Consider the following 23,507-nt stretch of genomic DNA (forward strand, 5'->3'; position numbering starts at 1 on the left):
AAACGTCACATGATCAGTTACACAGTTGTTGCATATTAAAAACTACTGAACGAAACAAATGTGACATTTAAATTCCTACATTTTCTAAACGATTGCTTCTTCAGGATAATGCCCCTTCAATCACAGCTCGGTCCTGAGGTCGGTTTTAAAACGCGCTAACACTGTTTGACATGTTAGATCTTTTAGATTCTACCGTTCAACTCGTGCTTTAAGTGTTAGTTATAGTGGAATGTTGCTTAGTTATCATTGTTACACACAGTCTGAGTCCAGATTCTAAACACAGTTTCGATCCATCAACGTTTGATTGTATTTCTTCCAGTTGTTACTAATATTTGGTCTCCATTTGAATGTAAACGTAACGGAACACATTTATGTGCAAAAATGCTTGATTTTTTCACAAAAATGTAAAACAATAGTAGAGCTCTGAATGTTTCTGTAAAAATAAAGTCTTGGAAAAGTCTTTAAGGGACGGGAGTTCAAATCCCCTTCATTTATGTACTTAATTATTATTATTATAGTGAAAAAAAGAGTCTGTTTTCTGAGTAACTTAAATCTAAAGCACTTTACTTTGACTATTCCAAAAATATAACCAGTAATGGCGTCCCTCAGGGCACACTACTGGGCCCCTTTCCATATATTATCTACATTAGTTTAAGCTGGTTTGTGTAAAACATGTAACGAGAATTATATAAAAATCAACAAAAATAATAATTTTATTTAAAAAATTAAAAGTGAAATTTTAAGATCTTTGGAAATGAACCATTTTCTATTACAGTTAAATATTATTAACGCTGCCATGAACACTGAATAAACTGAATAAAGGACACTGTAATACTAGTACTTTAAGAAACGTTATGGAGGTTGATGTTAATATTACCTTCACACTTTAAAACGAGACGATTTAAAATTAAATTATTGTCACTTCTAATTACTTTACAGACATATTATATATATATATATAAACGTCTATAAAACAGAAAACAGGCATTAGCCACGATCAGAAATAAATAAACTTTTACATTTATAACACGTTGCCTATAGCTAATATTTTAAAGCTGTCTATGCTACGTGTTGTGCAAAATCAGTTAGAATTTAATGTTATTTAAAAACTGGCACAGTGAAAACAGGAGGATCATTTTTTACAACCAGGACTTAGATTTTTAGCTTAAATTAGTGACTTAGCCTGATTTTATTTATTATTAATAGGTACTGTGGAAAAAACAAATAAAATATTTTTTCCATGTCATAATTTTGTTTAAAAACCTGTGGAGTTTTACTGAAATATGTTTATTTCAGAGATTGCTACAGTTTAAAGTTTAAAGTACAGTTTTTTTCTGTCAGAGTTTTTTGAGATTCTGAAGTATCAAATATTTCCCTTTTGTGCTTGGAAAGAAGTATCAAATATTTCCCTTGTGCTTTTTTGTTATAACATCAGTTGTTTTATTATTTATTTTTTGGTTAAAAGTTGTTGTTGGGTAAATATATTTAACATCAGTTGTTTTATTATTTATTTTTTGGTTAAAAGTTGTTGTTGAGGGCGTGCCACAGGGCTCTAAACTCGATCCTTTTTACTTTGTATTATGTTTTAAACTTTTACAGAAAGTCTTTGCTACGATAAAACATTTTTTAAATAAACACTTATTACCACGTAATAATCAGGAAGAGTCAGAGGTTCTTATTGGACGACATTGAATTAAACAAGCTTACTGGAGTTCCCTTTCGATGATCAGTGGCGTCTGAAGCATCGGGTCAACCCACCACTGAGGCCTCGCCCACTCAAAACAGAGCGAAACGGAAGGTCGACATCGATGAAGCAACATTCGACTTGGTAGACACGTATCCCAGAGTTCTTCAGGGCTTGGTGAAGGTGGGGACGACCAGAACCAAGATGGCTGCCACGGCAACTGCTGCCACGACCAGGTTCCAGCCATCAGAATTACTCTGCAGAGACAGAGGGATGAAAAGTGGGCGTGGCTAAAACAAATCAGCACAATATGTTTTTCAAGGGTTTTTTTTTTTTGCGCGTTTGACATTAACAATGAACTTTAACGCTGAATCATCGAACACAGTCAACTGTTGCAAACTGGTTCTGATAAAGAAAAGGTGTATATAATAACAGTGATCTGCCTGTAAGATCACACTTCACATTTATCCACTGTATTTTTGTCACTAACGAGCTTCTATCCGCTCGTCAACACTATAAATGTAGTGATGACGTTTAAAAGTAACCCTGTAAAAAGATATGTTCTCACAACACACACCCACACACACACACGACACACGTACACACACCCACACACACACACACACGGCTAAGTCTGTTTTTAAAGCGTCAAGTATGTAAAGACGGCCAGTGTCATCTGCCAATCATGACCTCATCAAAGAGATTTCTACTGATCAGAAATATAATTATTCTAATCTCCTCATATTAGGGCAGTTGAGATCATCACCTACATTTTGCCACCACCAGGGGGTGAAGTATCAAAACTGAGGATGAAGTTCACAAACCGATAGTACGTCCGAACGTTACGAAATTGGAGAATGTTTGTGATTTATGTACTAATTAATTTAAGCAGTTTTTTAAATTAATAAGTATATTATTTTAAAAGTCTGTTTCTAATTGGCTCTGAACACACGTACAGATAGACCAGGGGTCTCAAGAGGGGTCGGTTCCAATCCAGAGCTGAGGGTCGTGTAGCTCAGTTCAGTTCAGCCTTTGGGGGTGGGGCTAAAACTGTCGTCACGCTGACATGAATAGAAACGATACAGAACTCTCATATGAACATTTTCATTTTTAAAAGTCTTCACTACACTAGAGCGGCTAGACCAGTGCAATGTTTGCAGCCAGCCACTAGGGGGCAATGTTTATGACTTTATACTAGCATCAGAACCTTCTAGCGTTTAACTAAACTATTATTTATACTCCAAGTGGCCACCAGGGAGTGAGGTTTTATGGCAGAAGAGATGTGAGCACAAACGTATTCAGCATTTTTCAACCAATGAACACGTTTCTAAACTACCGCAGGGGAGATTACAGATACACAATACTGGTCTGCGCACACCCACCTCCCAGTGACCTTATTAACTTACTCACATTCAACTAGTTATGGGGGCAGTGACAGTCTCCACACACCCACCTCCCAGTGACTTTACTTTACTCACATTCAACTAGTTATGGGGGCAGTGACGGTGGTGTACTCCAGTTAATACTAAGTACGTCTGCAGTACAACCGTGTTTATCACAACTGCAGTGTCATCAAAATGATGTCATACAGATGAATAGAAACCCTCTCTGGAGATGCAGTGCAGTGACGTCAGGTTACGCTACACTCCAAACAAACAGTGTCAGGCAGAGAGATAAGGGGCGTGGCCATACCTGCCATTAGGATGCCAGCTCCTCCCACCAGCACCAAATCAAGGCCACTATAACAACCAATCCTATGAGAGGGGCTGAGAGGACAGGGGGCTCAGACTGAAGATGACAGGTCTAGGGAGAAGACAGGAGGAGGGGGTTTGGAAGATAAATCCAAAAAAGAATCAGAGTATAAACGAGGTCCAGAGGTGGGCGGTGTTACGGCGCACATGCAACAAACAAATAAAAAAACAAATAAAAAAACAAAGGCGAAGTTGCTGGATTCACAGAGATTTTGTCAACGTTTTAAAACGTGAGGAGGTACAGAAGTGAGGAGACAGGAAGTAGCAGACCAGAGAAGAAGAAGTGTGTCAGGGCGACGTGGGTGGAGTCAGACTGACAGATAAAACAACTGGACACACAGGTGACTAGAACAGGTGAGGGCGGAGGTCATGACCTCATCGACATGTCTTGTCAGGGGACTTTGGAAATCCAGTGTCTGACGTAATCTAATTCTGGGACCCCGGTCTGTCGGGCACCTGATCTGCTGTGGACCCGTCAGTGGTTCTTGAACGCATCGCTAGCAAGAACCAATAATAAGCTAAGCTACAGTTCTCTTGAAAAAAAAAAAACCCAACCAACCTCCCATCACAGAACTGCTAACATAGAAGCCAACATACAGACACATTCAGCAGAAGCAGCTGACAACAGGAGGCCGACGCCGGCGACACAAGCAGCTGGAAGACCGACAAGCCGCCTGGACTTACTGACCTGACCTGCAACATGCACAGAGGCACCTTCAGGGCGCGGCCGGGAGCCCAGTCCAGCAGGTTGTTGTGTCACTCTGACCTTTGTCATCTCACCTGTGTCTTTGAACCCAGTTTCTGAAGCTCCGTCCTGCAGTGCTGCAGCTGCTGCTCCAGCGCCGCTCGCTCCCTCTGGCTGAGGTCGTACCGCTGCTGCAGTTCGGCCAGCTCGTTCTTCAAACTGTTGCACTAAGAGAGTGAGTGAGTGAAAGACAGGTTGTTACACAGCCCAAACACCGGGGGGCAGTCTGAGCTCACGTGGTCGTTACCCGTCTCTGAACTCTTTGGACCGTCTCCTCAGCATCTCTCAACTGAGCCCTCAGGATGCTGAGTTCGTCCTGATCGTCAGAGGTATTTTCTTGTGACAGAGTGATGTAAGAGTGCGCCCTCACCTGGTCATCTTGTGCCCTGACAGCCAGGTATACGTCCTCACTCCTGTGCATGGGAAGGATAACGGTGACTTAGTAAAGTTTGGGGTTGTTAACTTTGAAATCCTGTCTGATTGACAACTACCCACGTGTTCCGTTGCTGCAGTTGCTCCACTTTGCTGCTCAGTTCTTTGTTGTCATTGCTCAGACTTTGGCGCTGATCCTTCAACTGATCAAGGTCCTCCTTCAGCTGTGTCATTTCACCTGAAAAAATAATAGAAGAGGCATGAAAGCAGTTGCAAATCACAGACGGGAACTTTAAACTTTACAAAAACCATTTGGGTGGAAACATTTACCAGTAGAAAGCAGAAAAGATTTGCCTTCAAAACTCAACAAAAACACGCTAGGTTACAATAGGTTAGCACGGTTAGCTTAATTTAGCAGAACCTTCAAGGAAAGTTACTTTTCTAGTTTTTAATTTAAAGCTTTGTAAGTAATTGGCTTAATTTAGCAGAGCCTTCAAGGAAAGTTACTTTTCTAGGTAATGGCTGGACACAATTATTATTATTTTTTAATTTAAAGCTTTGTAAGTAATTCTCCAATGAATTCTATTTTATTCCATAATTATTTAATAAAAATTAAAACATTAGCCTCTTTTATTTACCATGTTCACGTTGGTGAGGGTGTACAGCTACATTTATCAGTGATGCTGTGTGCTATAACTGCGTTTGTCCCATGGTGCATTTCTAAAATCCATTGGATTACTATGTTGAGCAACTTTTAGTCCCATTACTGCCACCTAGTGGTTGTTTTCCTAATCTCAGTGGACAGACTCCCAGCCTCCTCACCCTGTGGGCTTGTCACTGTATTCTGACTCTTCATACTAATCTCTGCTCTCAGCGTCGTGATCTCCAGCTCATACTCCTGCGCCGTGGCATGGAGGCGCTGTAGCTCCGCCCTCATACGACACAGCTCCTCCTGCAGTAAGGCAATGTCGTTCTCCCTCTCCGCCGCCACTTCCTCTGCGGCCTGCTGCAGAAGCAGCACCTCCTCGTGAGCCAAACGCAGCTCCTCCTGCATCTCGTCCAGCTCTCGGTCCTTCTCCTCCTCCACGCTGTGCATCTCCTCCTGGACGGAACGCAGCTGTGCTGCAGAACCACAGAGGAGCGGGTGTGGTCACCAGTCAGAGAAGGTGACATTTAATTAATAAAACAATTCTTCTTATTTTAATCAGAATTTCTGTGGAACCTGGTAATTAATAAAACAATTCTTTTTATTTTAATCAGAATTTCTGTGGAACCTATGCATCTATAACTGAATTTTGTTGTTACTACAATGAAATCCCTGATTGAAAAAAAATAAATAAAATAAAATAAAAAAGTGTACTACCCTGCAGTCTGTGGATCTGTCTGGTGAAAGTCTCGGCCTGGTTGGTGCTGGCCAGACGCTCTCCAACAGACCTGAGACAAACAAACAACTCAAAATTTAAGTTAAAACTATTTAAAGTAGTTTAAACTACATGTTCAAAATAAATATGAAAACTTTAAAAGAAAAACAGAAGTATGACCTGTATCTAACACAGATCCTCCAAACTAACATGTAACTTTCTCATCATTGGATAAACAAGGATAACAAATATAAATAATGTGAGGTTTGAAAAGAAATATTTTGTTTTAATCTTGAGCTTGAACTACTAGTTAAAACCAAAAGAACCGACAAGAGACACCAAGACGACAACACTGACCCTGCATCTCAGTGAAACTGTCCTCGTGTCTCTGAGAAACCTCCCTGGTCTCCTCCAGCTCCATCAGCAGATGCATCACCTGAGCTCTCAGCTCCTCCACCTCCTGCTCCTCCTCCCACGCTTCTCTTTCTCCATCTTCCTCCTCATCTTGCCCTTCATTTGTCTCCTGCTCTTTGTCCTCCTCATCCTCCTCCACCTTCTTCACCTTTTCCTCCTTCACCTCCTTTTCCTCGTCCTGCTGCTGGCATTTTTCTTTATCTCGCGGCTTCTCTTCGTCCTTGTCCTTTAGCTCACACAGCTCATCTGAAAAACAAACAAACGTTAGGTAAAGGCACCAGAGATCATTCAGGCCTTGGAGAGGTATTTATGTTCTGCTGAGCAATAGCTCCACCTGCCGGCCAACGTGGAGAAAACACATTTAACATTTGATTAATTGGTGTGGTTCAATGATTAAAATTAAATGTTGGCTTGTCAAAAATTTAAGTTCCCAAAAATATTAAAATATAGTACGCTTAATAAAGAGTTATGCAGCCAAAAGTTAGCTCAGGAGTCAAAGGAGAAGTAATACTCTGAAGTACACAGAGTACCTTATAAATCTACTGTAGTGAGAGAAATCAACACCATCTACTCCTTTACACAGAGACAGCCACATCGATTTCTCTGCAGGAACGTCCATGAGTAAATTATTGATGATACTGGAAGATAAACACGTGTATGCACTTCCTGTTTCTTTCAAAATAATTCAAAGATAATCTTTGATTTTTTTTCCAAGTCAAATTCATAAAAATGTCCCTGATTCTCTTAGCTTTAATCAGCCTTGTCTCTCACTGATATAAGCATCTGATGGTTGGAAACTAATTTATTTGATTGTTGAAAATAAACATGGGAGGTAGTCTAAACCAATTCAATTTGATCTATTTAACTTTAAATCCAACAATACACAATGTGTTACAAACAAAGATCTAAGTTTCAAAGTAACCACAAGTGCAGGTTCAGTTCCATCATTGGTGTCAACTTTACTTCGAGGTAAGATTCTCCTTCGACATCTCTAATGGAGCTATTTTATTCTGAAGGAAACAGGAAGTGACACATTTTACCAAACAGGAGCAAATAGGATGAAAACAAAATGAGAGAATACAAAAGTGGAGCATCTATGATGCCTCAATCTGTTTCATTTCTTTAGTAGCTCCATCGTTGCTGAAAATGGAGCCGATCACTTCTCAGTCAAAGAGCTGTCAATCACATGTCAATCAGCCATCAATCACCCGCTCAATCTGCTAACGTCATCAGTGACAATTGAATATAAGATGAAGACTGACCGTATGGGTCCAGCACCTCCTCTATAACAGGCGGCAGTCGGAATCCATCCATGATTTCAGCTCCTGCTGCTGCTTCTTCAGAGACACCAGTGAGAGAGGAGGAGGAAGAGGAGCAAGAAGAGGAGGACACAGATCAGAGAGACAGGAGAGAGGATAGGGGGAGGTAGATGGAGACCAGGAAGTCTCCTCACTGTCCACGCAGAGAGCGATGCTGCATTTCCATCATCCTGGAGCTGAAGCATAATAAAGGAGGAGGAGGAGGAGGAGAGGAAAAGAGGAAGAGGGGGAGAGAGAGGCTGATGGCACTGAGTTTAGAAAATAAATACAGGTAAATGCAGATTTTTAGGGAGAGACTGATTCAAAATAACAATCCTACAGAGAAAATTGTAGGTTTTTAACTTCTCTACAGTGTCAGTGGGATTCAGGTTTGTTTTGTCCCAGCCACCTTTGAACACAGCAGGTGATGTCAGTCGATTCTGCTGCTGTCATGACTGTATAAAAAAATCAGAGCGTTTCTGGATTCAGTGCGTTGTCATTAAGAGTATGTGCAGAGTGACATGTTAATAGCAGCAGTGACACGGTCCCTTTAAGTTCCTGCTGCGTCAGAACGACCTTCATCACTGCTGCACACATCTACAACACTGATGCACACACAGGGAGTAAAATAACGGACGGGTGGATACCTGGTGCTGAGCTGAAGCAGTCTCCTCTGTTTGTTCACCACAGACTGTTGTCCTATTTTTTTTTTCTTTAACAGCATCACTATTTATCGGTGATGCAGAGTGACGTCAGCCTGGCAACAGACGCCATGACACGAATATTGAATGAACCTGTTTGTGATGTGGCTCACTAACCCCTGTTTCTTTACCTGAAGACAGAATGAAAGGTGTGTTTGGTGCCATCAAGTATAATGCTAAATTCAGAAACCAACGACGGATTATTACGCAGGAAAACGCACAAATGATCATCAGGATTAATATTTGGCCTCTAATCATACAAAAAAAAACCCACTTGAATTTGAATTGTACCGATATAGTTGAATATGAAGTGGCCCTAAAATTGTACCGATATTCTGTCAAAGTTGAATATGAAGTGGCCCTAAAATTGTTCTTTTGTTTAAACGCGTTTCTGTTTTATATTTTTCTATAAAATGTCGTGTCTTCTTGTATAAACCCTGATTTATATTCCCTGAGGCATAAATGTATAATAACAATAAATTATTCATACATTAACAAACTATAGATTTAACGCTAATTCCGGAAACACGTCAGAATCATATCCGGTCTACGTAAGCATCAGCTGACCTAATTTCAACCAGTTGAATTCCGTTTCAGCAAACCGGCAGTTTGATGGTCACGTGGTATACAGAGGAAGTGTATGCGGTAAGGTCGCTGTATCTTACAGTTCTAACAATCCAATTTTTAACATTCGGTAGATGTGGGCGCTGTTCTGTTCGTTTTCACTGCGGTTTGTCAACAGTACCACGTAATATTGTGTGATTTCTGGCTACAAATTACAATTATGTACAAAATGAAGAATTAAATTAAAATTTAGTGTCGTAAGCGGTTGCTGTACAAATAAAACCGCAGTAACACTTGAAAAAAAATAATTAAGATTTAGTGTCGTAAGGGGTTGGTGTACAAATAAAACCGCAGTAACACTTGGTTTACAAACAATATGAATTAAATACGGTTCTTTTTAAGCTGATTTTTGTAGCATCCGCAGTATGTACTTCATTAAAATAGTACTTTAGGCACAAAGAAATTTCTCAAATGTCACAAATAACTTTGGTTCTATAAAACTTAGCGTCTGTAAGAGATACAAAGTTTTAGTATCTTAGTATATTAGTATATATTTAGTATATTGTCTGTTGTTTATGTTCATGTGAGCGCTGCAGAAGTCACGGCCCCGCCCCAAACGCTGTGCTTGGTTAGAGTCGTGACAGCAGCCCTTCTCTGTCTGTATAGTCAGAATAATGCGTTAACTTTCAGAGAGTGTAATGAATGGGACTTTTGATACTCCGTAATTTACAGACCAGTTTAGTAGTTTAAAAAGGTTTCAACAACTTCAGTTGATTTTTGTTACACAGGTGGTTGAGGGTCAACCATGTTGGCGCTACGATGGATTGTGGCACACAGGCGTCTTCCTCTGGTCCTGAAGACGTCGGTGTCATCGCCCTGTGTGACATCACTGACTCACCTCAGACCTTGTGGAAGTCTTCAGCACCGTTTCCTTTCTAGTGGTCGCAATTCCTCAGCGCCTACCCCAAAGGCGAAGCTTGCGACGCGTCTTCTGGTGACGGTGCTGTTCGGCGGTGGCGTACTGGCAGCGTGGTGGTACGTTCATGAGGAAAAGAAGCAAATGCAGCGGCAACAACGTGTAGAGCAACTGCGGCAGCTGACCCTGGGTCGGGGGAACTTCAGCCTGCTGGACCACAGGGGGCAACGCCGCACCAAACACGACTTCCTGGGTCGCTGGGTGCTGTTGTACTTCGGTTTCACTCACTGCCCTGACATCTGCCCTGAAGAGCTAGAGAAGCTGAGCGCTGTGGTGGAGAAGCTGGACCAGGACCCAGCGCTGCCCCAGGTGCAGCCGCTCTTCATCACCGTGGACCCAGAGAGAGACGACGTGGCGGCTGTGGCCCGGTACATTAAAGATTTCCATCCCCGACTCATCGGACTGACGGGGACACTGGAGGAGGTCAAAGAAGCGGGGCAAGACTTCAGGGTATACTCCAGCGCCGGGCCAAAAGACGAGGATGGAGATTACATTGTCGATCACACGGTCCTGATCTACCTCATCTCTCCTGATGGGCTGCTTCTGGACTACTACAACCGCACCAAGAACGAGGAACAAATGGTTGAGAACATCAGAAACCACATCAGGACCTATGTCCCCCTGGAAAAGACATCCTGAGACTGACAACGACTGTAGACATTAAACTTATGAAACTTGTAAAAAAAAAGACATTGTTTTCTCCTGAGGAGATATTAAACTGAGCCTAAAAACAAATCAGATTTAGGCAAAGTTCATGTTTAACCAGATCCAGATTTCAAATCCAAATCCATGAGGTTCAGGTTATCCCTCATTCTGTTGGTCTTCAGGTCATTCTGAAGCAGTCAAAGGGACTTGCTTGTCTTTCTTGAAAACTACTTCAAAAATGTCCAGCAACTCCACTTACCCTCATATAAACACTGCTTCCTGTGCTGAGATAAATTCTGGGAGATGTTCAAATGTGATTTTCTTTTCCCCCCAGGGATCGTGTCACAAAATAAACCAAATACAGAAAACAACAGTGTAAAAAAAGACAATATATAAACACAAAAACATAAAATAAAACAAATATATATTTTTTAGAATGAAGTTACAAATGCAATTTTTTTATAATAATCAACAATTGTCATCCAATCAGCATCATTTCTGAGTCCATGTGTCTGTGATGTACGAGGACATGTCCCCGGCTCAGGTCTCACCCACAATGAACTCATCCTGCTTGAATCTTTCTGTGGCTCTGTTCAGACTGAGCAGCGTCAGCCCCATTGTGTCCAGACTCTCCTCCAGACCTTTGACGCTGTCCACCTCCACCGTGTAGTCGTTGGCCTGAGATGCAGCGAGAACAACCGTGAGGAGGTGTGAAGGAGGAGTGGAGACGAGGGTTGATTGTGCGTCACACTCACCAGCTGCAATGAAGCCAGCAGGTATTTACAGGCCTCGAAGTTGTCCAGACCTTGAACGATCGATGAGAACCTCTGGTGGTTTCCCACACTGCCCAGCGATCTGACGATTCTGTCCCCATAGTCGTGGATGTCAAACATGGGACGTTCCTCCTTAAATGCACACAGAGAGAAAGAGAAGGAGATGTCAGGGTGGGACATTAGGGCAAGGAAGGGTGTAACAAGGACGATGTAGTCAGGGTTCTGGACCTGCAGCTCCAGCTCTGGACGGATCTTGTCCTCCCAGTCTTTGACTCTTCGAGACAGAGCTGTCTCCTGGATGTAACCTTGAGAGTTTTGCACCAGTTGCTCCTAAACACAGTTAAGAGCACTTTTACTTTTAAACTTTATCAAGAACTACAGAAGAACAAAAAAAAGATTAGCATTAGCTAAAATATAGCTAGATGTGCACCAAAACAGTCTAAATGTAGCAAAAAGTTTATATACAAAATGAAAAAAATATACATACATTTATACAGTTTAAAATCAGCTGAAACATCAAGTTGCTGAATTGCTTTTAGGCAAAATAGTGTAAAAAAAAAAGCTAAAAGTTAGCCTGCTAGCTGAAAGCTGTATTAGTTTGACAAAAATATATAGGTAATAGGCTGTGTTTTTTTCTAAATATCAGTATTGGGTTTACAAAAACAACAACTTACAACATGAAGCTTCACCAGGTCTTCGTATGTCAAAACATCTCCAAGATCTACACACACACACACACACACACACGCAGCGACAACATTAAAACATAGACTTACTTAACAGTTAGTTTTAGGGGTTGCTGCCATCTGATTGGCTGATTAGATATTTGCATCCACAAAGCAGTTGACCATGTAAGTTTATAGTTTATTCTACCAGGTGAAATGAGGTCGCCGCCGCCACCTCCTCCAAACTCAGCAGGGAAGTCATCAACATCACACGCTTCCTGTTCGTTCTCCGACAGGCCGTCGTCTTCGCCTTCTGTAAAAGAAAATCAAACTTTCATTTCAAACCATCAGAGTTGACAGCATTTGAATCTCTTTTTAGGGTCTTTTTTTACCCAACAAATCATGTCTAAATTCATCCACAGGCTCCTCCCCCTGCTGCTCTGGAACTTCCTTCTCCAGAAACGTCTTCTTCAGTTCTTCCTCAGAGATCACCACGCCCTGAATAACATCAAATGCAGAAGAATGGCAGTTTAGGAGTTTGGAAATTACAAACTAATTAGATGTTAAGAGGGTTGGACCAGTACAATCATAACATACTTACCTATAAACAACAATAAGTCCATGTTTTTCCCCTTTGTTTTCATGCAAATAACTACAAGTATATAAGATAAATCTTACTTGCTTGCCAGTTTTGGCCAGCGGGCCCTATGTTTAACACCCCTGTACATCTGTTTCAACCATTTCCTAGACAAATCAGGACCAAAGAAAAATGTAAAAACTGAAAGTTCCTTACTGCTCTTTTGTTGATTCTGCTCCGACTCTTCAGTTTCTCCTTTATTGTACTCAGGTAAACATAGTTCAAGTCTGAAACCACAGAACACTGTTTATACACACTGCACTTCAAGTATAATAAAAAGACAACATAGTGTAATCCAATCTAAGAAATAAATCTATAAGAAAGAACATGGTTTTAAATCTTGCCACAATAGTGCAAAGTTCTAGAATATAGATGTTAAAATAATTGTATCACTATTATAATAGTATAGTAATATTTATGGGAACAATATTAACTCATATGAACCTATGAACTTGGGTCCGTGTCTCAGTTTGTGTTCTGGAGGATCAACTGAAAGAGAAGGAAATTAAATAAATCATTTTAAATCTAAACAACTGTTGGTTCAGACTCATCAGAAAAGGTTCTGTTCTTACAGGTTCCTCTGAACCAGCTCCTGAAGTCCTGAAGAGCAGGAGCTCTTTTACGTTTCCTCTTCCCTCCATCGTCCAGGCCATCAGGAACTTTGTAACATTTTCCTGAAAGAAAAAGGACCAAAACGAACTTTGGTGACAGAGTGAATAAAAAAGGAAAACTTTAGGCTATAAACACATCGAAACAAAACTTAGTGACAGAGGTAATAAAGAAGGAAAACTTTAGGCTATAAACACATCTTCACTAGGATCAGGACCAGTACCTGACTGAAACGGTTTCTCCTCTCCGTAGACGACGTATGGGTCATGAAACGTCCATACATTCACCTGAAACACAAACATGGACAAGGACAGAAGAATGACATGATCTGTGTCCCCATACAGAATACACAAAAAAGGAACAGACTTCTATCGATCTATCATGACTTCAATCTATTTATTTTCTATACCCATTCCTTATATTAACAGAAAATTGTAACTAAGTACTCAAACTGTACTTTCAATAATAATTAAAACTTCTACGTACAGCAGGGGGCGCCTCTTCCTCATTTACTGGTTTGTCCGTCTCTACTCGTCTTTCTCGAAGAACTCGACCTTCACTCGGACCCTGAGGACAATAGAAAATAATATCTGATAAAGTTAAGATCTTATCAACACATTTAAATAAAACTAGATGATTCTGATTGGTCACATTCTTTTTTTTTCTTCTGAACAATAATTATGATTAAACCTGAAGCTGAGAACATCAGGAAGCCTGTGTACTCTGATCAGATTATCAAATCAAACAGACTCCGACCTGGTGTCTCTCCACATGTTCCTCGATGTTCTGCTCCACCTCCATGTTGTGGTCCTCCAACGGCACAAACTCCTCGTGCCTGTCGTCGTCATCGTCAGTGTGAGCCGCGCCAAATGAAGTGCCGGCTGAAGGTGAAGCCAGCAAATCTGGGAATTCAGGACCCCAACCTCCGTTAAAATCTACGATCATAAAAGTGTGATTCAAATATGTCCACTGTGTGCTGACGGTTTTTTACTTCTTCCGTTTTCCTGCAGCTGGTAAAAAGTCTGACTCAGATCCACATTGATGAATTTGGATCTTGGACCCTGGTGGAGGAGGACCATGCCGTCATCTCCCGGGATGAAGAGGTTCATCTTAAAATCCTTCAAACTGCACAGCACCTCGCCTTTTAAACTGGGACACACACACAACAAAGTGAGTCATGGGTTGAAATTCGAACTGAACCTTTCTTCTACAAAAAAGTGAAAAAATAAGAAAAATAAAAACAATATACTGAACTACGGAAAATGAAAGGACTCACCTTATCAAAGGAAACTTTTGTTTCTCTAGGGCTTCAAGAGGAACCAGAGATTGAGGAGGAAGAGGAATCACATCCACTGACTCATGCTGGAACAAAAAGACGGACACTACACTGTTAAACCAGGACAAGTACATTTGCAAAAATTACAAAAGTGTTACTTTAGTGATAAAATGTATTTGACTGTCCGGCCTGCAGTCCAGATCTGATCATCATGAATTACAGAGGTGATTGATACTTGGATCCAAAAGTGTTATTAAAAAGGGATGTGACCCAGTTCAAACCATGGTCTTTAATCAATTTTTAAAATAAAAGAATGAGTGAAAACATTGACTGTCTTTTTGCAGCATTTCATAATAGGGCTTTAGTTTTTATGAAGTATACATGGGGTCCTCGGTTTATGACGTCCTTGACCTACTGCCTTTCATGCATACGTCACCACAACTATCAAAATCATAGATAAACAAATATATTGATAATATTGATAATATAAAACAATATTAAATTATTATTGTATTATTGTTTAAATAAATGGGTAAAATAACCAAGCGAGGGATAGTGAGCGAGACAGTGCCAGGGCCACTAACCGTAGGAGATGGATTGGTCTCCAAAGGACTGATAATAGTAGTTAGTACTTAGTCTGAGAAGGAAGGGGAAAAAACATGCGAACAAAAACTGTTTTTATGACACTACCTTCTTTAGGTCAGAAGTCGCAGACATCTGTGATTCCTCGACATCCACAGGTTCAAACTGTTACAGGGAAATATAAAAACAGAAATTTCAACCATATATTTCACACTGTTTTTAATCAGAATCAAAAAATCTAATCTACCTCGTCAGCATCATCTATTTCTTCTCCTGAGTTAGTGACGCCATCCTGAGAGTCAGCGCCCTGATTGTTACGTCTGAAGAGAGAAAAAAGAAAACATTAAATTTCACCAACAGCTTGACAAGTTAACATAAAAAACTTTTTAAGGACTGGTTTTCTCTACATCCATGCTTTACAGCACTGGACCCCTCTTACTTTTTCTTCTTCTCGTTGATGCTCTCCAGAGTCTGGTAAACAAGATTGTGCAGCAGCTCCACCTAAAAGAACATGAACAAATTTTAAAAAACGCTCTGAATTATGTGACTAGGCAAACTCTTAGCTCCTTTGTGTTCAACCTTCTTGCTGTAGATGCAGGCAGAGCCCTGGATCAGCAGTGCTGCCTCGGCAAAGTTCAGCTGAGTTTTTTCTCCGTCAAATGTGATGCACATCTCCTCCAGCTGGAATCAGGACAGGGAGGAGGTTTAAATAAATAAATAAAATCGGGAAACAAACAATAATAACATTACACAAACACAATTAAAATGGTAATTTCTAATGTTTTAATTTTTATTTTACTCATCAATAAAGCTCGGGAAACAAACAATAATAACATTACAATAAAACAAATGTAAAAATAATTGTTACTTGAAAACAAACAAAGTAAATCAGATTAATAAAAAAAATGCATTTAGCATTGTTTAGCAAAATGTAAGGCTGAAACTGTTTTCCACTAAAAGAAATGATAAAAACGTTTTCATTTTATGGCCTCAAGATAAAACCTTCTTGTTTTTTGTTTAATAATGTATATATTAATAGACATGCAATGTATATTTTAATAGACAAACAATCATTCTGGGCATAACTTACTTCTTCTAAGTAGTCATTTAACTCTGATGCCACATCGATCTCCCAGTTCTTAGTGAGTTCTCTGATTGGCTGGAGCAGATGAGCAAACCTGCTCTCTGTTGACTCCATGACAGTTTTTCCACTGTTAAAGACAAATGTGTACAATATTTTTACTTCATGGTTTAGTGTTTTCACTACTACTTCTTAAAATCACAATAAATTGGCTCTGGTTTTAATGCTATTCCATTTAGCTACTGTATGTATTAATGTTTTCTATGATGGAGAAGGATTATTAAGAGGGTGGTGACGCCATTACTCTGAAACAATAAAACAAGCATAATAACAAAAATAATATTTTATTAAAAAGTAAGTCATTGTCCTGATGCAGGTAGTACTGATACAGATACAGTAAATGAGAAACGCTTATAGTTTACAACTCTCCAAACCTAAATCGTGTGACTGGTTTTAAAGATCTATATGTTTTAAATATGTTGTCAAAAATACATTATAAATAAATATCTGAAAGCCCGGGTGGCTTTAAACGTAAACACCGTAGTGCGACCGTAATACAGCAAATGAGCTAAATGTTCAAAATGATAATTTGCTGTTAATGGAAGTATTTGATTTATGAAATGATAATTTGCTGTTAATGGAAGTATATTAAAAAACAAGAACGAATGATTATTTTAATGTCGTTCGATATGGAACCAAAAGGGGAATTAAAATAAGTTTTGAACAAAATAACAGCTCGTCGTTGTGAATATATAAAAGTACTTTGTAATTTGACTAAAATTATAGTGCGTATAAAGTTTGTAGGATAAATACATGACTCACCGGAGAGAAAACGTCACTGAGTTGTCACTGAGTTAAAACAAAGTGTTCTTAGTTAGCAACTAGCAGACAACCAAACAACCCGCCACTGACTCTTCTTCACCTTTTCCGCTTTATAGATGTTTGGCTAAAAGCGCTGCTGCCATCTGTCTGCGCCACAGAACATTACACGCAGAATGGCAAAAACTATGGTTGTACATTTGGAGAACTTTGGAGAACGTATTATGAGTAATAATTTAATATATGAGTAATTATTGGCAGAATACATAACTGTTACATTACCTTCAGCCCGAAATAACCCTTTTTAAGTCTTTAAAGTCTTTAAAAGACTTTAAAAGTATTACTGACAAGAAACAACTTTCATATAAGAAATCCTACATATACAGCTGCATACTCAAGCCTAAAATACTAAAAAAAATAAAAATGTTCTTTTAAATCATTTATAGTATTAAACACTAAATGGTCTATCTGAAAGAAACGACTTCTTCAGTGAAGCTAATCACTTTTTAACCAAGAGGACGTATTCGTAGATGTATTTTGTAAAGGCTATTTTTTCTAAAAAACAGTTAAGCACTTCCTGGTTTGACGGGAATCACCTTTGAACTAAACAGCCATGATAAATGGGGAGAACGAGACATTTTAAACAGAGGTTTGAATTCTGTATGAAAGTGAGAGACGTTTTTAGGCGGTTGAAATTCTTGGCCTCAAAGTGTCGCCAAATCAAAATAAACACGCGTATGTGTGTGTGCTTCTGTGTTCAGGTTAAATGCGTCCTCGTAAATATAAACTCACAAATGTTTGTGTTTTTTATGGACGTACTGTATCTGTAAGTTAGAGAATGTGTCGGTGTAGCTGTGTTTGTGTCTGTGCATGCGCGCGCGTGTGCACGCGTGTGTCTATGTGTCAACCACTTAAATCGCCGCTCGCTGCACCGCGTGACTATATTCCTGGAAAGCTCCAAGAATTGGCTTCTTTGTGTTTATGGTGTTAAGCGGCTCGGTGGTCAGTGTTGTCCTAGGCTCAATGACTGACAGACGAACAGCGACGGTGCTGAGAATCTTCTTCTTCTGGAACTGCGGGGACTGACTGTTAAATAAGCGGCGTGTTGTTGCTGGATGCCCCGACAGCGACTGCTGTTGTTTGGAATGACAGGTTGACGCTTCGCCCTCCTTGTTTCGTCTCTGATCATCCGTTGAGGAGAACGGAACACGAAGCCGAACCAAGCCGAATCAGAGGAGCCGTCCATTGCATTCGTACGATCACATTTCCGATGTCTTGTAGGATTGTGTTTGTACGTATAAGATAAAGTGACGTCCATGCCGCAGCGGTTTGGCTGCCGCTTGGCTTCCACAGCGACAACCAGGTAGGTACGGTCATGTCTAATCAGTAACCGTGTTGATACTGTGAAGGTGGATGATATTATCACACAGGATATACACAGTGGGGCAAGGGGAGAGCTTACTACTGTGCCGTGACATGCTGCTCGTACGGAGCCAAGATAAACGTTACCCCACACCAAACCCCATTCACATTTCCACCTATTTTATTTCCCCTTTTGCGTTCTAGCCTGCCTGAAAATTAAACAACGCGCTTTTCTTTCCTAAAAGCACATTCTTTAATTCCGCTCAAGAAGTAACACTAGAGTTTTTTGCTAAACGAAGTTCCATTTGAAATGTATAATTTACATGATTAGAGCCAATGAGGAAAACCCGTCGATAATTAGACGTTCATCTTCTTTTGTTCAATCGGAACTCCTCCCAAGATCGGCTCAGTTACAGCTCGCCAAATGTCAAACAGGAACTGCCTGTACAGCAGAATCCACAGGCGGGGTCTAGTCTTATGTAATAACGCTTTCTAGCAACAACATATAGTTAAGTCCGGACTCATTGACTAATATTTGTTTAGGAAAACAAGGACAACGACATAGAGTTAGAATACGGTCCTAAGCAGACGATAGAACAAGAAAAAGAGGTTTTTAAAAGTTGGTCCTTCATGACACTTTTTCTTCACAGAAAAATATCCAGAACTTTATTAAAAAAAACACACATAAATATTAAGATTTAAAATCAGAAAATTGATTTAAATAGTGAGGAGGGGGTGATAGTAATACTATTTTAGTTTACCTGAGGCTTGGATGAAGTGTAAAGTAAAAAAGTAGTAGTAAAAAAAAATTGGTTAAGCTTTCTAGATTCCTTTTTTTTGTTGTTGTTTCAAATTTGTCTCCACAATGGAATGGCACGGTGCAGGACTCTGAATCTTCATCAATGTCTCAAATCTAGGTCGGACTTGTCCAATGACCTGCCAGTCATCAGAGGCTACAGATGCCGTCGAGACCAACAGACGGGCTGACGACAACTCCAGAGCTGTAGAATCTGATGAGAGCCGCATTGCGTTGGCCATGAAAGACTTAAAGAACACAGGTGAGATAAAAAAATATTTATTTGAGAACAATAAACAATGACAAACAACAGTACAGACTGTTAAGAGGACCATTTCTTAAATTAGGTTTTTGTAGAACTGAGTTCTATAGATTCTGACTTAAGGTTTCTCCTGGCACTTGTGTATTGTTTTTTCCATGCAATGTCCATTTTATGTTTAAAAAAAAATTGAATTTAGATGTGAATGAGGGAGGTAATTCAAAATTGGAGCAGGAAATGAGCTCCTTGTAATCAGGGAGTATTGGGGGGAATTTCCATGTTTTTAGCTATTTAGCAAAAACCACGCCTGACTAAAGTGCGACACATTGCGATACAGCTCACTTATTTTTTTTCTCTCTGGACTCAGGCTGGTACTGGGGCAGCCTGTCGGCCTCTGAAGCCAGGGAAGTCCTGCAAGATGCAGCAGAGGGCACCTTCCTGGTACGAGACAGCTCCCAAAGGGACTATCTGTTCACTATCTCTGCCATGACGTCAGCGGGTCCCACCAACCTCAGAATCGAGTACAAACACGGGAAGTTCAAACTGGACTCGGTGGTTCTAATGCGACCGAAGCTAAAGCAGTTCAACAGCGTGGTCCATCTGGTTGAACATTACGTCACACTGTCCCGAACACACAGCAAATTAGCAGCACCACCAACAACTGATGCCGAGACAGCGGACTCTGGAGCCTTAGCCACAGCGCACAACGGCATGCTGCAGCTGCTGCTCATTAAACCCGTCTACACGTCCACACCATCGCTGCAGCATCTCTGTCGCATCACCATCAACTGTAGGACCAAGCAGGTGCAGGATCTGCCTCTGCCCAACAGGCTGAAGGACTATCTGATGGACTACACCTACAACGTGTAGATGCAGCAAGAGAGACCGGACGGGTTACGCTACTGCAACGGCCGCGTGCGACACTGCTAACCATGGACCAGGTGCTAACATCTGTTCAGGGCGGATCAGTGCAATACCTGGACGGGAAGTCCTTGCTGTCAAACAAGGGGTCTACTTCTCTGTCCTGAAGATCCTCGGACACGGCCACTGACCAGGCCACGTCCTTTATGAGAGGAGGTGCACTGAGACTTTTTAAGTCAAGGAGTTAAGAACCTGCACGGATAAAGAACATATATTCCTGACATATTATCCAAGTTTAAAGAGTCAACTTGCACAGGACCAGCTAGGCACCAGGTGGCAGACTAAGCTGGTTACGAGAAAAAAACAGGTGTGAACTAAGAACTAAGTAAATGGAAAATAATACTGCCCACCTAATTTTTGCCTTTTAGAAATACTTTGATATTGGAATGGGCTTAATGAGTTTAATGTTCTACAACTTTTTCTTTTTTAAATACACCAAAGGCTAAAAGACTGGAGAAGGACACAAGTGTACACACATTTTTTGTTTGTTTTTATATACGTTCTGGTATTGTTTGAGGGGCAGAAAAAAGGCGTGATAACCAGGTCTACCCACCCTCAGAATCAGGTCGTGTCCAATGGTGTGGGGTCATGGTGGTTGTCACGTTGGTGCTCAGACCAGGTCTAGCCCTCTTAGGCTCTTGTCTACTTTATGATCCCAATAAGAGGATGCAAAACATCTTAAGTTCCAGTTTTGAACAAGGACATGGTGCTGGTTTGAACAGGAGATGGCGCTGCACCTGTGAGCCTGAAGCAAATCAAAAGCGTTTAGCTACAAACCCTTCAGGGAGCGACACGTTTCCTGTACTGCTGCAGTTCAACCAGGGAGAAAAAGAAAAGCTGCCTGCTTGGCTTGTTACCATGGGGCGGGGGGCAGCGAGGCAAGGTCTTCCATGTCACTCTTAGTGAATCATACCATGAGCCTCTATGTTCTGGTCAGACGATCAGTTCCTCATTTGTTTCCAAAGAATGTTCAGACAGATGATGAATTAATGGACGGGTGGGCTGAAGGGGCTTAGAGAGGTATTTTACTATTATAATTATCAAGTCGTAGATCTGCTTCTTAGGGAAGGCATTAGTTTACTTTTCAACCACACTATAAACAATGCTTCAATTACATGGATAACGTTGAAGTTGTAAAAGCTTGACTGATGTAGTTACCTTCAGGAGACAACGCTCCAGGTGCTGCCCAACCTCCAGTCCTCGTTTTGCCTGTCATTAAATCATACTCGCTGACGTGGGTTGGTGTACTCTAACAATGACCAACCATTTATATCTGAACAACTGCAAAATAACATGATTTGGATGATCTCTGGATATTTATAAGGTCCAACATATCAGGTGTTGTTTTTATTCCAACGTGATTTTTTTAACAACAACGATGGCTTCAGTTTTTTTTTAAAAAACAGGTCGGCATCGGCGGTAATCTGCAAAAAAAAACCCAAACAGGTCGGCATCGGCGGTAATCTGAAAAAAAACAAACAAACAGGTCGGCATCGGCGGTAATCTGCGATATTACGGGAGAATATCGTTCCGTATCTGACCAACCAACAGCATTTAACAACAGCAAACAGAAGTTTTTGTCTCTTTATTAACAGCTGGTTTGATTTGGTAAAGGTACCAGTTTGAAAAACTCAAGTGTTTCATTCGGAAAGAAACTACAGGGAACGTGGCTGTACAACACACATTTTAACAATGTTTTTAAAGAGTTGTCCTCAATCGACATCAACTTTTCTGCGAGACTTTTCACATGTACAATGGCGAGGTCTTCCTCCGTGCTGGTGCTGCTCTTCTGAGACCCGCTCAGGTAATTAGACATGGGCTGAGCTCACCGTGTTATTGTTGAGACAACAATGATGATTATGAGGCAATTATTTTCTGACTGTTCGCTGTAAGTTGTCACTGGGATGCTGGATGAATAAACAAAAAATAATTATTTGAATATTTATTGACTGTACCACCGTTCTGTAAAAATCTGACTGTGCACCGAAACATGAGATTAAAAATATTTCTCTGTGATTTTTTTCCCTTGTCTCTTGCATATTCTACAAGTATATTTTAGTTATTTCACAGATTAAATGCACATTTTACCTCGTAACATTACAAAGAATAAGGTTTTTAACATAGAAATGAAAAAAGTTTGAAAAATACTGCAGTATTGCTCTTAATTAATAACAAAGGAAAGTAAACCCTGTAAAAATTAAAAACCCAATTAGACTAAAATAAAGTCTTAGAATACCGACTTTCAAATGTCATATTTTTTCTGTAAAAAAACAAATAAAAAGCTAAAAAAATGTATGTAGTTTTTAGAATTATGTGATTAAAGCCTTTTTTTAAAATTTAACGAAAAAAGGCAGATTTAAGAGAATTTTAATCAATTAGGTCAATAAATATTCAAGTCATATTATTTAGTATGTCAGAGAAAAGTTTAATTTACCCCCCAGAAATTAACCCGCGTTTCATAACCCGTAATGGCTGACTATGGGTAGGTCAGTAACAATTATTAGCTTGTGTATCCAAACGCGGCCTTCTGGAAAATTCTACAGAATGATTGAATTTCTTCTTAGGTTTTTATCCTCAGCAAATATTGGAATACACCGTGTATTAGGTTTATGCGTAGTGATGTGGAATACTGCGGCTAACTTCATTTTGAAAAATGTATTCTTGATATAATGCCTTTATTGACTTTTTGTGCATTTAGCAAAGTACAGCTTATACAAAATACGTGTTAATATCGACATTAACTGTTGTTTTTAAAGTTTTAATTTTAGTTTTACGTGTTGGCGGGAGGGGCGGAACGTTGGTTCCGCTTTCGTGTTTCCAGCCGGACATACTAGAGAGAACGAACTAGAGTGCAATGTAGTTTCACGGTTTTTATGCCGCGTATTATTATTAATAATAAAACTATTATTAAGTGAAGGGAGAAGCGGTCGGGACCTTAGTATGGATCCGGCCCACAGAGCCCTGCTCCAGAAACACAGAGTGGCTCTTGCCACTGAGCTCCTGGTATCTGACCACATAGTTCCTTACCTGTACCAGGAGCAGATCCTTACGGATTCTCAGGTGGAGGACATTGAGTCCCAGTCCACGAATAAACGGAAGGTCTTCAGACTCCTGGACCTGCTCCCGAACCGCGGCCCCCTGGCCTTCAGCTGCTTCCTGCGGTCTCTGGACGACTTCAGCTGGGTCAGAGAACGTCTGCTCCAGGAACTAGAGACC

General features: G+C 40.4%; 6 protein-coding genes across 9 annotated transcripts; 3 read left to right on the forward strand and 3 right to left on the reverse strand.

The window, feature by feature from the left end:
* Positions 1-1,473: 1,473 nt before the first annotated feature.
* On the reverse strand, positions 1,474-6,006 carry LOC103382495 (sarcolemmal membrane-associated protein-like). The gene is made up of 6 exons (XM_025058103.1): positions 5,916-6,006; positions 5,375-5,674; positions 4,676-4,790; positions 4,428-4,593; positions 4,216-4,347; positions 1,474-1,941 (listed from the first exon to the last, which is right to left on the reverse strand). The coding sequence occupies exons 2-6, from the start codon at positions 5,646-5,648 to the stop codon at positions 1,852-1,854; spliced, it is 777 nt and encodes a 258-aa protein (XP_024913871.1). The 5' UTR covers positions 5,649-5,674; positions 5,916-6,006; the 3' UTR covers positions 1,474-1,851.
* Positions 6,007-6,200: 194 nt separating this feature from the next.
* LOC112487357 (rho GTPase-activating protein gacV-like) lies at positions 6,201-9,909 on the reverse strand. 3 transcript variants are annotated; one of them, XM_025057843.1, is made up of 3 exons: positions 9,789-9,909; positions 7,590-7,822; positions 6,201-6,573 (listed from the first exon to the last, which is right to left on the reverse strand). In XM_025057843.1, the coding sequence occupies exons 2-3, from the start codon at positions 7,639-7,641 to the stop codon at positions 6,224-6,226; spliced, it is 402 nt and encodes a 133-aa protein (XP_024913611.1). In that variant the 5' UTR covers positions 7,642-7,822; positions 9,789-9,909; the 3' UTR covers positions 6,201-6,223. The 3 variants fall into 3 exon arrangements, with proteins under 3 accessions (XP_024913611.1, XP_024913610.1, XP_024913612.1); XM_025057842.1 differs by lacking the exon at positions 9,789-9,909 and adding an exon at positions 8,273-8,580; XM_025057844.1 differs by lacking the exon at positions 9,789-9,909 and adding an exon at positions 7,966-8,238.
* sco2 (synthesis of cytochrome C oxidase 2) lies at positions 8,905-10,601 on the forward strand. The gene is made up of 2 exons (XM_008315274.3): positions 8,905-8,971; positions 9,679-10,601. Exon 2 carries the CDS (start codon positions 9,696-9,698, stop codon positions 10,503-10,505), a length of 810 nt encoding a protein of 269 aa, XP_008313496.1. The 5' UTR covers positions 8,905-8,971; positions 9,679-9,695; the 3' UTR covers positions 10,506-10,601.
* Positions 10,602-10,880: 279 nt separating this feature from the next.
* Positions 10,881-17,043, reverse strand: ncaph2 (non-SMC condensin II complex, subunit H2). Its single transcript, XM_008315275.3, has 20 exons — positions 16,957-17,043; positions 16,144-16,264; positions 15,633-15,734; positions 15,493-15,554; positions 15,301-15,373; positions 15,162-15,218; positions 14,472-14,557; positions 14,187-14,344; positions 13,952-14,097; positions 13,682-13,762; positions 13,419-13,482; positions 13,159-13,260; positions 13,031-13,075; positions 12,743-12,813; positions 12,342-12,447; positions 12,158-12,262; positions 11,959-12,005; positions 11,513-11,614; positions 11,267-11,416; positions 10,881-11,189 (listed from the first exon to the last, which is right to left on the reverse strand). Exons 2-20 carry the CDS (start codon positions 16,249-16,251, stop codon positions 11,052-11,054), a joined length of 1,803 nt encoding a protein of 600 aa, XP_008313497.1. The 5' UTR covers positions 16,252-16,264; positions 16,957-17,043; the 3' UTR covers positions 10,881-11,051.
* An 887-nt stretch (positions 17,044-17,930) lies between these two features.
* socs2 (suppressor of cytokine signaling 2) lies at positions 17,931-21,686 on the forward strand. Of its 2 annotated transcripts, none has more exons than XM_025057840.1 (3): positions 17,931-18,320; positions 19,233-19,373; positions 19,738-21,686. In XM_025057840.1, exons 2-3 carry the CDS (start codon positions 19,247-19,249, stop codon positions 20,238-20,240), a joined length of 630 nt encoding a protein of 209 aa, XP_024913608.1. In that variant the 5' UTR covers positions 17,931-18,320; positions 19,233-19,246; the 3' UTR covers positions 20,241-21,686. The 2 variants fall into 2 exon arrangements, with proteins under 2 accessions (XP_024913608.1, XP_008313498.1); XM_008315276.3 differs by having other exon boundaries at positions 17,937-18,316.
* Positions 21,687-21,770: 84 nt separating this feature from the next.
* LOC103382496 (death domain-containing protein CRADD-like) lies at positions 21,771-23,507 on the forward strand (the record flags this gene model as incomplete). Its single annotated transcript, XM_008315312.3, has 1 exon — positions 21,771-23,507. A coding segment is annotated over exon 1 (276 nt), but the record flags the coding sequence as incomplete, so codon positions are not given.

This window comes from Cynoglossus semilaevis, chromosome 8, assembly GCF_000523025.1.
Source record: "Cynoglossus semilaevis isolate Cse_v1.0 chromosome 8, Cse_v1.0, whole genome shotgun sequence".
Classification (NCBI taxonomy): domain Eukaryota; kingdom Metazoa; phylum Chordata; class Actinopteri; order Pleuronectiformes; family Cynoglossidae; genus Cynoglossus; species Cynoglossus semilaevis.